The sequence below is a fragment of the Mobula hypostoma genome, chromosome 7 (assembly GCF_963921235.1).
Source record: "Mobula hypostoma chromosome 7, sMobHyp1.1, whole genome shotgun sequence".
Lineage (NCBI taxonomy): Eukaryota > Metazoa > Chordata > Chondrichthyes > Myliobatiformes > Myliobatidae > Mobula > Mobula hypostoma.
The window spans coordinates 138,527,318-138,539,428 of record NC_086103.1 but is presented as its reverse complement, the minus strand read 5'-3'; the positions used below and the strand labels follow the sequence as shown (position 1 = coordinate 138,539,428).

Below are 12,111 nucleotides of genomic sequence, written 5' to 3'. Positions count from 1 at the left end.
TAAATAATAGTCTGCCCGTTTATTTCTTCTGCCAAAGTGCATAACCATACACTTTCCAACTTTCCAACCTGCCCCCTGCTCCAATCCCTCAGCCACACCTTTGTCCTCCACCTCACTGTATTCCTGTACTCATTGTCACATAAAAAATAGGTGGAGGAAAAGGACATGTGACCCTCAAACCTGCTTTGATATTTGTATAGCTATGCCTGATATTATCTCTAGCTTATAGTTGATTTTCTTGTCTGATCACATTTTGTAAAAATGTGTGCAATCCAACTTCCTGCGTTGTTGAACAATGATTTTAAGAGTTGGAATAGTATAAATTATGAAGAAAATCAATTTGTTTCACAAAGTTGTTTTTGTCTTTAACTTTTTAAAATCTAGCCATCTGATGAAGATCGTAATGTGGTACTTGTTCGAACTGATCCATCTGGGAGAGTATGGCCTGTTGATTCTGCAGCAGAAACCATGATCCATACAGAAGGGAAAAAGAAGAGACAAATGGTAAATTGCAGATAATCCTTATTAAGATTAATAGTTACTACTTAAAGTCAAAACATCTGTAATTGCTTCCAAGATATTGGTTGGACTTTTTGCTAAGAGTCAAAATTTCACCTCGAATTAATTTCAGAGTATTTTAATAATGGTGGTTTCTGCTTTGATTATTCACTGAGTTCCAGGACCATCCCTCCAGCCTAGCTCAAGAATGTCTTGGGCACGTCATTGGGGTGCACTGGGATCTGATGGTATCCCCTGACCAGGTCGGTTTTTGAGAAGATGGTCACTCCATGCAGGTTTGCCGTGAAGTCTTGGATGTGGGGTACCGGGTATCTGTCGGCGGTTGTGGCGTCGTTGAGCCTTCTGTAGTCTCCGCAGGGCCTCCATCCTCCTGCGGACTTGGGCACCATGTGCAGCGGGGATGCCCATGGGCTGTCTAAGCGGCATACGATTCCCATCTCTTCCATCTTACGGAACTCCTCCTTGGCGAGGTTGAGCTTGTCGGGTGGGAGCCTGCAAGCTCAGGCATGCAACAGTGATCCTTGCATGGGGATGTGGTGCTGCACGCCGTGCTTGGGGTCGGCTGTGGAGAACTGCGGGATGATTATGGAGGGGAATTCCGCCAACACCCTGGTGAATTCGTTACCCGAGAGGGTCACGGAATCCAGGTGGAGGGCCGGTAGCTTGGCTTCTCCGAGCTGTAAAGTCTGGAACTTCTCAGTGTGGACCAAGCACCGGCCTTTTAGGTCGACCAGGAGACAGTTGGCTCATAGGAAATCTGCCCCTAGTAGTGGCTGTGACACCGCTGCCAATGTGAAAGTCCAAGTGAAACGGCTGGACCCGAAATGCAGTGAGATAGTTCACGGGCCGTACGTCCGAATACTGGTGCCATTTGCAGCGGTGGGTTCAGGGCCTGGGACCATGTTACGACTGTCCATGTTGGAGGGGGGGAGTACGCTGACTTCGGCCCCGGTATCTACCAGGAAGCGCCGCTTGGAGTGTCGGTCCCACAGGTACAGGAGGCTGTCTGGGTGGCCAGCCGTTGTAGCCATTAGCGACGGCTGGCCCCGGCGTTTCCCGGAAAAGCACATGGTGGATGGCAGCAGCGCGTGCCTAAACCCCATCTTTGGTGATAGAAACACCATTGTTCCGAACTTTTGTCTTTTTCCCCCGTGGGTCTCGACGGCTTCAGTTGCAGGGCCCGGACTTTGGGGCGTGCGATCGTGCTAGGCCAATGGAGGCTGCTCCACATTGCTTGCTCTGCCAAAGGACGTCTGCTTTAGCCACGACCCTGTATGGGTGGCTGAAATCCTCACTCGTGAGGAGGAGGCGAATGTCCTCTGGCATTTGCTCGAGGAACAACTGTTCAAATAAAAGGCATGGCTTATGGCCGTCCATGAGCACCAGCATATCATTCATGAGCTCGGATGGCATGCGGTCACCCAGGCCATCCATGTGTAGGAACCACGCTCTCCCGTTTGCGGCGGGAGAGTCCGAAGGTATGAATCAGGGGCACCTTAAGCTTAGTGTACCTGGCCTCTGTTGGTGGCTGGCGTAGGAAGTCGATGATCCGGCCTGCTGTCTGCTGGTTGAGCGTGCTGACCACATAGTAGTACCACATGGCGTCGGCTGTAATGTCTCTGATATTGAACTGGGCCTCAGCCTGCTCAAACCAAACGTGGGGCTGAGTGGCCCAGAAAGTCGGGAGCTTCAGAGAGACAGCGCTGTGCGAGTTGCTCGAACTCATGGCTGGTTGCTTAGTCACCGGCTCCAGATGCCGTCTGGAACGTCGGAGTCACCAATGTAGTCGCGCGCAAACACGCTACTAAAGAAACACACGGACGCAGAGAGAACTGAACTCAGAATGCCTTTACTGATTTAAAATCGCGTGCTTAAAATCTCCTCTCCCATGGGCCCCTGCGACCCGCGGGGCGGATGTTACGTCAGACTGTCCCCGGAAGGTCCACCCCAAGCGGGTAGTTCCAAACATGCTGCTGTGTGTCTGCCCGTGGCTCCCAATGGTGGTTCGAGTCCCTCGTGTGCGGGCTGCTGCAAAGTTTCCTGTTTGGAGAAAATATAAAATAAATGATAGCCTGATTAAAAAATGCCATTGTATCAGATGATGAGTAAAACAGTCCAATAATAATATATAATTCTCTACATGAACATCATTATAAAAGTGTGGTCATTATTACATGTTGTTTTTGAGAGTTTCTTCTAGTATTGCATGGTCAATACCTAAAGAAAACTTCATCAACTAGAAAGAGCTTTAGTTGTCCTAAAGACTAGAAAAATGATCATTATGAATGTCTTTCTTGCTGTCATATCTGTTTTATTTTACAGTATTCTGATTTTGTTAAGATTTTAGTTACTTGCTTTAACCTATCTTTATTTAGTTCCCTCTCAAATTTTGTCTTATAATAGTCCATTGATATGCCTTCATACTTTACTAACGTTAAAGGTGCTCTGCAAAGATTAAATATTTATTTGGACACCTTTCATCATATTGAATGCAAGGAGACAAACAACCACTTTAGATAATATCAAGGAGGAGTGGTAGAAAAATGAAAAAAAACAACAGAATCTTAAAAAGAATAAATGACAAATGACCTTAAGCTACACAAAAAAAAGCAAGCAATACTAAAATCACAAGGGATAATGCAGTAAGTTCAAAAGAGTGTGCAAATTTTGATAGTGGATGAAAAAATCATGGCATGAAATGTGTACAACAAAACCACCACAGAAATAATAGTGAAGGAGACAGAAGTAATATGAAAAAGAAGTAATTAACAGAGGAAACGCAGACAGGAATACTCTTGAAAAGAAAATGTGACCGAGGGGATATTGGCTGCTGTCAGTGGAGAACTTTGACAAAGTATCTAAAATCAGTTTTTAATCAATTTTTAAAATTAATCAATTTTTAAAAGGAGGGATCGAAACGTCCAGGTAGATGTATCAGTGAGGTTGAGCATGCAGTTTAGAAGGCAAGTTGTACTTTGGCCTTTATTTAAAAAAGGCTGGAATTAAAAAATAGGGAGGTTTTGTTACAGTTGTATAGGATGTAGGTGGGGCTACACATAGAATAATGCACACACTTCTGATGACCCTGCCTAAAAAGAGGATGCAGTAAATTTTGAGGCACATTACTAATTCTTGGGATGAGACAGTTGTCATGTCAAGAGAACTAGACAGTTTGGGTCTGTATTCCCTGTAGTTCAGAAGAATATTCAAACCTGTAAGATCTGAAGGTGGCTTGATAGGACAGACGTTGAGATGATTTCACTGTTGAGGGAGTCTCAGACAAGAGCCATAGCTACAAGATAAGGGGCCAGTCATTTAAAATCTAGGTGTGTAGAAACGACACTCAGGGGGTAATGAATCTCTGGAATTATCTGTCCCCAGCAATGGTGGAGGCCAAATCATTAGATGTATTTAAGATTAAAATAGATAACAATTTCAAACAAGAAAGTCTGTAGGTGCTGGAAATCTAAAGCAACGCACTCATAAAATGCTGGAGAAACTTAGCAGGTCAGGCAGCAGCTATGGAAAAGAATAAACAGTCGACGTTGTGAGCTGAGAGCCTTCTTCAGGGCCAAGGAGGAAGAGAGAAGATGCCAGAATAAAAAGATGGGGGCAGGGAAAAGAGGTTAGCTGGAAGGTGATAGGTGAAGCTAGGTAGGTGGGAAAGGTCAAGGGCTGGAGAAGAAAGAATCTGATGGGAGAGGAGAGAGAACCATAGGAGGAAAGGAAGGAGGAGGGGACCTAAGCGGAAGTAATAGGCAGGTGAGAAGAGGTAAAAGGTCAGAGTGGGGAATAGAGGAAGGGGGAAGGGGTGGAACTTGTTGATTGGAAGGAAAAATCAATATTTATGCCATCAAGTTGGGGGGTACCCAAATGGAATATAAAGTGCTGCTCCTCCACCCTGAGGGTGGCCTCATCTTGGCACAGCAGGAGGCCATGGATCGACACGTTGGAATGGGAATTGGAATTAAAATGTTTGGCCACCAGCAATTTGAAAGTTTGAGGAATTGGGGGTAATTGGCACAGAAGAAAAGTTCAGGCCAGCCTAAATCAGCTATGATTGTATTGAATAGCATGGCTGGTTTGAAAAGCCTGGTAGCTACTCCTGCTCTTGTTTTCTTTTGATTTTAACTTGTTTTGAAAGTTTTTGAGGTCCTAATTCTGTAAAAGCATCTTGATTTATAAAAAGGGAACTTGTGTAATCATGTTATATTTTTTCTTATCCATAATTTGTTTTCCTCAGATATTTTTGCATGAAGCTGTGAATTATAATAATGCCTTAATATTGCTTCTAAGATGGATTGACCTAGAAATTTGGTAGCATTTTATATAATTGATGCAATTGTATAAAACGTGTTTGTTTCAGATTGAAACTCACCATGAAGGAGAACGGATTAGATACTTTGAGGATGATGATAATCTGAGTCTTCAAGATTTGGTTAGACAAGAAAAATTGGCAACTGCAGAAGATCAAAATGAAAGGTTCTCACGGATGGCTTCTAAAGTAAGATTCACCTTGCAGTCAATGTATGACACTAGACTATCTCAATTGCAGATGCAGTGTATACTCTTGTATATTACTTAGACTATAATTCTGTTTATTTGCAATGTTATTTATTTAACTGCAGGCTCCAATGAAATCTGGTAACCGGATGTTGTACTGTATTCTCCTTATGGCTCATGAAGGATTGACTGCTTGACCTAATTTTCTCCCCAATTTTATATCTTAAAAGCTGGGTACAAGATTCATTCCCTATTACATAATAAACTTTGCTGCAGAAGTGAAATACTAGTTTCTGGAAATAAGAAATAAAACCAGAAAATAATGCAAATACTGTCATTCGGTGATTTTGACAGTACAAGGTAACAAAAGCAAAAATGTAGAATTTAGCTGATATCACTCTACAAGAGAGCTGGAAGAAACAAGCTGTAAATATTCATTATCTGAAATTGCTAAGCTCTGTGTTGTCTCCAGTGGGCTCTAATGTGCCAAAGTGAAGACTATCTTAAGACATATAAGGTTTTTGCTATCGGATTCATGGATGCATTTCAAAATCATGTTTCAAATTTCATGTGGGAGTTGCTCCTTTCTGGATATATTTGTAATAAATTTCTCAAAATTCCATTTTTTTTTACAGGGAACCCCTTTATTATTTGGGGGAATGCATATATCATGAATTTCCTGACAATAACTGCTTGATAACTGCATTTTCTTTCCCACTGATGATAGATGTTCTTCAGCATTGTGTTCAGCTGAGCAAAAGTTGTATCCCCACCTCCTCTTGGCATAGACTTTCCATAGTTGCCCCTGACAACAGTGTATGAATTTGTAAAGAATGAATTTCTAAGTGAATACTGCAAGATCTGTTGAGTATTTAAGCTGGTTTATAGCTTGTGTCAGTACTACTTTTGACAGAATGAGGTCCTTTGAAGCTATTACTACCTGTATATTAGAAGACAAAGAAAGGAATAATGTATTTTTCTTTTAATTTAATAGTGGACTTGGCAGTCATTATATTCAGACTCTACATAGTTTCAGCACTGATGAAATAAAGCCCTGATGCCTGTCAAGGAGATTTTAATCTGTCACATCCTTAAATAATTTCTCAGTGCATAACCTCTGATGGACAGGGACAGAAATGTCCTGTTTAGTTGATGGCATGAGCATTTCATCAGTGAGTGCACAAGTTATATATCCCACTCACAGTCCTCTCCAACTCTTTTGTGTTTTGTGTATTCTTCATCATGGGGGAGAAAACACAGATGCGTAAATTAAGGTTGTGTGTTTATCCATTGGGTATGGTCCATCTAGTGAGAGTGAGTATGATATTTTAAATCTATGTTCCCAGTCTTTGAACCATCCATTCACCCACAGGAATAGTTTCTCTCTCTTTAGACCATAAAACATTGGAGTAGAATTAGGCCATTTGGCCCTTTGAGTCTGCTCCGTTCCATCATGGCTGATTTATTCTTCTCACCCCTTTCTCCTGCCTTGTAACCTTTGATGTCCTTACTAATCAAGAACCTATCAACCTTCACTTTAAATATATCCAATACTTGGCCTCCATAGTTGTCTGGTCAGTGAATTCCACAAATTCACTACCCTCTGGCTATAAGAAATTCCTCCTCATCTCTGTTCTAAATGGGTGTCCCTCCATTCCGAGTCAGTGCCTTCTGGTCCTAAACTCACCCACTATAGGAAACATCCTCTCCACATTCACTCAGTCTAGGCCTTTCAGTATTTGATAGGTTTTAATGAGATCGCCCATCATTCTTCTAAACTCCAGTGAGTACGGGCCCAGAGCTATTAAATGCCCCTCATACATTAACCATTTCATTCTTGGAATCATTCTCGTGAACCTTCTCTGGACCTCATCCAATGCCAGCACGTCTTTTCTTAGATAAGAGGCTTGAAATTGCTCACAAGACTCTAAGTGCGGTCTGAACAATGCTTTATCAAGCCTCAGCATTACATCCTTAATCTTATATTCTAGTCTTCTTGAAGTGAATGCTAACATTGCATTTGCCTCCCTTACCACCAATTCAATCTGCGTTAGCCTTTAGGGAATCCTGCACAAAGACTTCCAAGACCCTTCGTTCTTCTGATACTTGAATTTTCTCCCCATTTAGCAAATACTCTTATTCCTTCTACCAAAGCGTTTGACCATACACTTCCCTGCACTATATTCCATTTTGCACTTATTTGCCCATTCTTCCAATCTGTCTAAGTCATTCTGCAAACTCTCTGCTTCCTCAATACTTTTAATAATGTTTTCAATTCTGTTCGGAAAATTATTAATACACACCTTGAAACTGGAATTTTTCCAGATGCCTTCAAAATTGCAGCTGTCAACCCCTTATTTAAAAAGCCAAACTTTGATGGTGAGGTACTAGCTAACTACAGGTCTATGTTAAATCTTCCCTTCCTGGACACAATTCTTGAGAAAGTCATTTTCAACCAACTCAATAAGGCTCTGAATGAGAACAATATTCTGGAAAAGTTTGTCAGGTTTTAGAGCAAACCACAGCGCAGATAGGATCCTTACCAAAACTGTCAAATTTTAGAGCAAACCCCAGCACAGATAGGGCCCTTACCAGAACTGTCAGGTTTTAGAGCAAATCCCAGCACAGATAGGGCCCTTACCAGAACTGTCAGGTTTTAGAGCAAATCCCAGCACAGATAGGGCCCTTACCAGAACTGTCAGGTTTTAGAGCAAATCCCAGCACAGATAGGGCCCTTACCAGAACTGTCAGGTTTTAGAGCAAATCCCAGCACAGATAGGGCCCTTACCAGAACTGTCAGGTTTTAGAGCAAATCCCAGCACAGATAGGGCCCTTACCAGAACTGTCAGCGACCTTAGGCTCAGCATTGATGCCAACAGAGGCACAATTCTAATTCTAGATTTAAGTGCAGCTTTAGACACAATTGGCTACACCATCCTCGTAGATCACCTTGAGAACTGTGTTGGTACTCTCGTAGTGCCCTTAATTGGTTTTGTTCATCTATCTTAGAGAGAAAATTATTTGTCCATCTTGGAGATCAGTTTTCTAAGAGACATGATGTAGCTTTCGGCGTTGCACAGGGAAGCTGCCTCGGTCCCCTACTTTTCTCCTTATACATGTTCACCTTAGGAGACAGCATTGGAGAGCATAAACTCGATTTCCTCAGTTGTATAGATGTACATCTCAGTTGAGCCTGATGATGATAACACCCTATCTTCTCTGACGTCAGGTATGGCTGCAGTAAACAAATGAATGAACAATAATTTTCTAAGATTAAGTGAAGATAAAACTGAAATACTTTTATTTGGTCCCTAAGCCAAAAGAGATGAACTTGGGAACTTGGCTGCCCTTGTAAGATCAGAGGTAACTAGCCTAGGTTCAGATTTGAATCTTAAATCCTACATAAGGAAAGTGACCATAGCAGCATTTCTACGCTTAAGAAATTTGTAAAGGTATGTCTGTTTCTAACATGTAATGATGCAGAATATCTAATTCACGCCTTTATATTGGATAGACTAGTTTACTGCAATGTACTTTTTACTGGTCTTCCAAAGTAATCTAATGACAAACTTCAACTTATTCCAAATGCATATGGTAGTCTTTTAACTAAAATCAAACTGAGGGAACATGTCACTCCTGTCTTGGCTACTCTGCATTGATTTCTTGTATCTTTTAGAATTGATTTTATACAGTTTTCTTACTTGTTTTTGAAGCTGTTCCTGGTGTGGGACTGGAATACATCACAGAATCACTTTTGTTTTATAATCCTGCTCAAGCTCTTGAGACTTCTTCTGCTGGGCTCTTAAGTTTAAACAATCTCCCTCAAAAGATAATTAGCAGGTCATTTTTTTTGAACAATGCTCCTAAACTGCGGGATTTAACACCTAAAGCTATATGGGATACAGACTCTGTTGATACTTTTAAAGTCCAAAGTAAATTTATCAAAGTACACTTATGTCACTATATACAACTCTGAGATTCATTTTCTTGTGGGCATTCACAATAAATACAAGTTATGCAATAGAATCAAGAAAAAAAAGCACTCCCGACATCGGATGCTGCACTTTCCAAAGCTCCAGTTATCTCTAGTCATAACCCAAACACTGCTGCTACGGAACAACTATTACACTAGCAGTGAAGCCTTTCCATAACGTTACACTAATTACTACCTCTCCAGCGTCATTCCAATCAATGTTGGCTGGCTCCTCTGTCATGCCTCTGTAATTTCCTTTACTCCACTATAATACTAATACTTTGAACTTTTTCTTCTCCCTCTCAAACTGCATGGTGAATTCTATCATACTTTGATTGCTGTCTCCTAAGGGTTCCTTTATTTAAGCTTTTTAATCAAATCTGGGTTATTACACACCACCCAACCCAGAATTGTCATTCCTCTAGTGGGCTCAAGCAGAAGCTGCTCTAAAAAGCCAAATCGTAGGCATTCTAAAACTCCCTCTCTTGGGACCAGGAACCAACCAGATTCTCCTGATCTACCTGCATATTGAGGTCGCCCCCATGAATATCATAACATTGCCCTTTTTACATGCCTTTTCTATCTGCCATTGTAATTTTTATCCCACATCTTGGCTACTGTTCAGATTCCTTTGCAGTTTCTTAACTCTACCCTCAAGGATTCTATGTCTCCAATTCTATGTTAATTCTTTCTAAGGATTTGATTTTATTTTTTATCAACAAAACTGCCCTACCTCCTTTGCCTACTTGCCTATCCATTTGATACAATGTGAATCGTTGGATTTTAAGCTCCCAAATATGATTTTCTTTCAGCCACGACTCACCTTTCAGCCACGACTCAGTGATGCCCACAGCCTCATACCTGCCAATCGCTAATTGTGTTCCAAGGTCACCTACCTTATTCCATATATTGCGTATATTCAAATATAACACCTTCAATCTTTTATTCATCACCATTTTCAATTTTGTACTCATGTTACACTTCAATTCATCCCACTGATTACAGTGTTGCCCAACATCTACCTGTCCTTCCTCACAGTCTCTATACATACTGCATCTACTTGTATACCTACTGTCCCATCCTCAGCCCTATCACTTTCGTTCCCATCCCCCTGCCAATTTTGTTGAAACCCTCCCCAACAGCTCAAGCAAACCTGCCTGCAAGGATATTGAAGCAACACACATCAAAGTTGCTGGTGAACGCAGCAGGCCAGGCAGCATCTATAGGAAGAGGCGCAGTCGACGTTTCAGGCCGAGACCCTTCATCAGGACTAACTGAAGGCCCTCCCCCTCCCCCTCCAACTTTCAAATCCCTTACTCACTCTTCCTTCAGTTAGTCCTGACGAAGGGTCTCGGCCTGAAACGTCGACTGCGCCTCTTCCTATAGATGCTGCCTGGCCTGCTGCGTTCACCAGCAACTTTGATGTGTGTTGCTTGAATTTCCAGCATCTGCAGAATTCCTGTTGTTTGCAAGGATATTGATCCCCCTTGGGTTCAGATGTAACCTATCTTTTTGTACAGGTTACATTCTGCCCAGAAGAAATCCCAATGATCCAGAAATCTGAAACACCGCCCCTTGCACCAATTCTTCAGCCACGTATTCATCTGCCAAATCATCCTATTCTTTTCCCACTGACACATAGCACAAGCAGAAATTCAGAGATTACTACCCTGGAGGTCCTGCTTTTCAGCATTCTACCTAATTCCCTAAATTCTCTCTTCAGGATTTCCTCCTTTTTCCTACCTATGCTGTTGGTACCAGTATGTACCATGACTTCTGGCTGCTTACCTTCCCCCTATAGAATGCCGTTGACCCAATCTGAGACCTTGGCACCTGGGAGCAACATACCATCCAGGTGTCTCGTTCACATCCACAGAATCTCCTGTCTGCTCCTCTAATTATGGAATTCCCCCTCACTACTGCAGTCCTTTTCTCCTCCCACCCCCACCTTCCTTTCTGAGCCGTGGAGCCAGAATCAGTGCCAGAGACCTGATTGCTGTGGCTTTGCCTGTTTATGTCGCTCCCCCAAAAGTATCTAAAGCTACATACTTATTGATGGGATTGACTGCAGGGGTATTCTGCACTGGCTGCCTGTTCCCTTTCCCTTCATTGACAGTCACCTAGGTATCTGACTCCTGCAACTTAGGGTTGACTATTTTCCTGTAGCTTCTATCTATTGTCTTCTCTTTCCTCCATATGAGCCAAAGGTCTTCGAGCTGTACTCCAGCTTTTACCCTTTTTAAACTTAGCACTGTACCTTTTATCTCTTTGATGCCAATTTGAGATTGTCTTGGAAGTAGGATGGGAATTGGCCATTCGTTGTCTGTGCTGATCATGATGTCTTTAACCAATCCCATCTTCCTGCCCCTCAACCATCAGGCTGTTGAACAAAAGGGGATAACTACACTCAGTTAAGGACTCTTTTATCTTGTTATTTCATGCTTGTTATATATTGCTGTTTACTTATTATCTGCATTTGCACAGTTTGTTTATAGGTTATAGTTTACAGTTTACAGATCCTTTTTATAGTTACTGTTCTATAGATTTGCTAAGTATGCCAGCAGAAAAAGAATCTCAGTTGTATGTGGTGACATGTATGTACTCTGATAAATTTTACTTTGAACTTTGGTCCTTATCCTTCTATTCTTGGCTTATTCAAGTGATTGTGTGAACGTCTTGTTTATGTTGCTATTGTAAATGTTGATATTTCCTCCAGGACCTACCACTTGCTGTATGTTTGCCTCACAATTGCATGCTCTGCTGTGAGGGGCAGCTATAGAGGGCCTTTGCCTGGAGGAGGAGGGGATACGGCGTTTGCTCAGCAGTAGATAAACGATGGGCATTTTTGAATTTATATGGCATAAAGGAGGTTACTATTGAGAGTAAAACAGAAAGCTGATAACTTGAAGTGTACACCAGTAAAGTGAAGAGATAGCGTTTTGGGTATTTACGTATGCCCTCATTCCCATGCTCCCATTACAGCTGAAACAACATTAAAATAATTTGCTTATTCTATCTGTTCCTCCTCTGCAAAAGGTACATTAAAAAAAAAACAAGCTATTAAACTATGAAATGGGTAAACTAAGCAGAGTTTTACTTTTTTGAATTCTACCAAT

General features: G+C 41.8%; 1 protein-coding gene across 1 annotated transcript in view; it reads left to right on the top strand.

Annotated features, from left to right (window-relative positions):
* Window positions 1-12,111, top strand: part of cwf19l2 (CWF19 like cell cycle control factor 2) — a 114,498-nt gene that overhangs the window by 81,495 nt on the left and 20,892 nt on the right. The window contains exons 11-12 of the mRNA XM_063054104.1: window positions 385-504; window positions 4,886-5,023. Coding sequence (XP_062910174.1) covers window positions 385-504; window positions 4,886-5,023 — 258 coding nt within the window. The remainder of the gene's footprint in view (window positions 1-384; window positions 505-4,885; window positions 5,024-12,111) is intronic.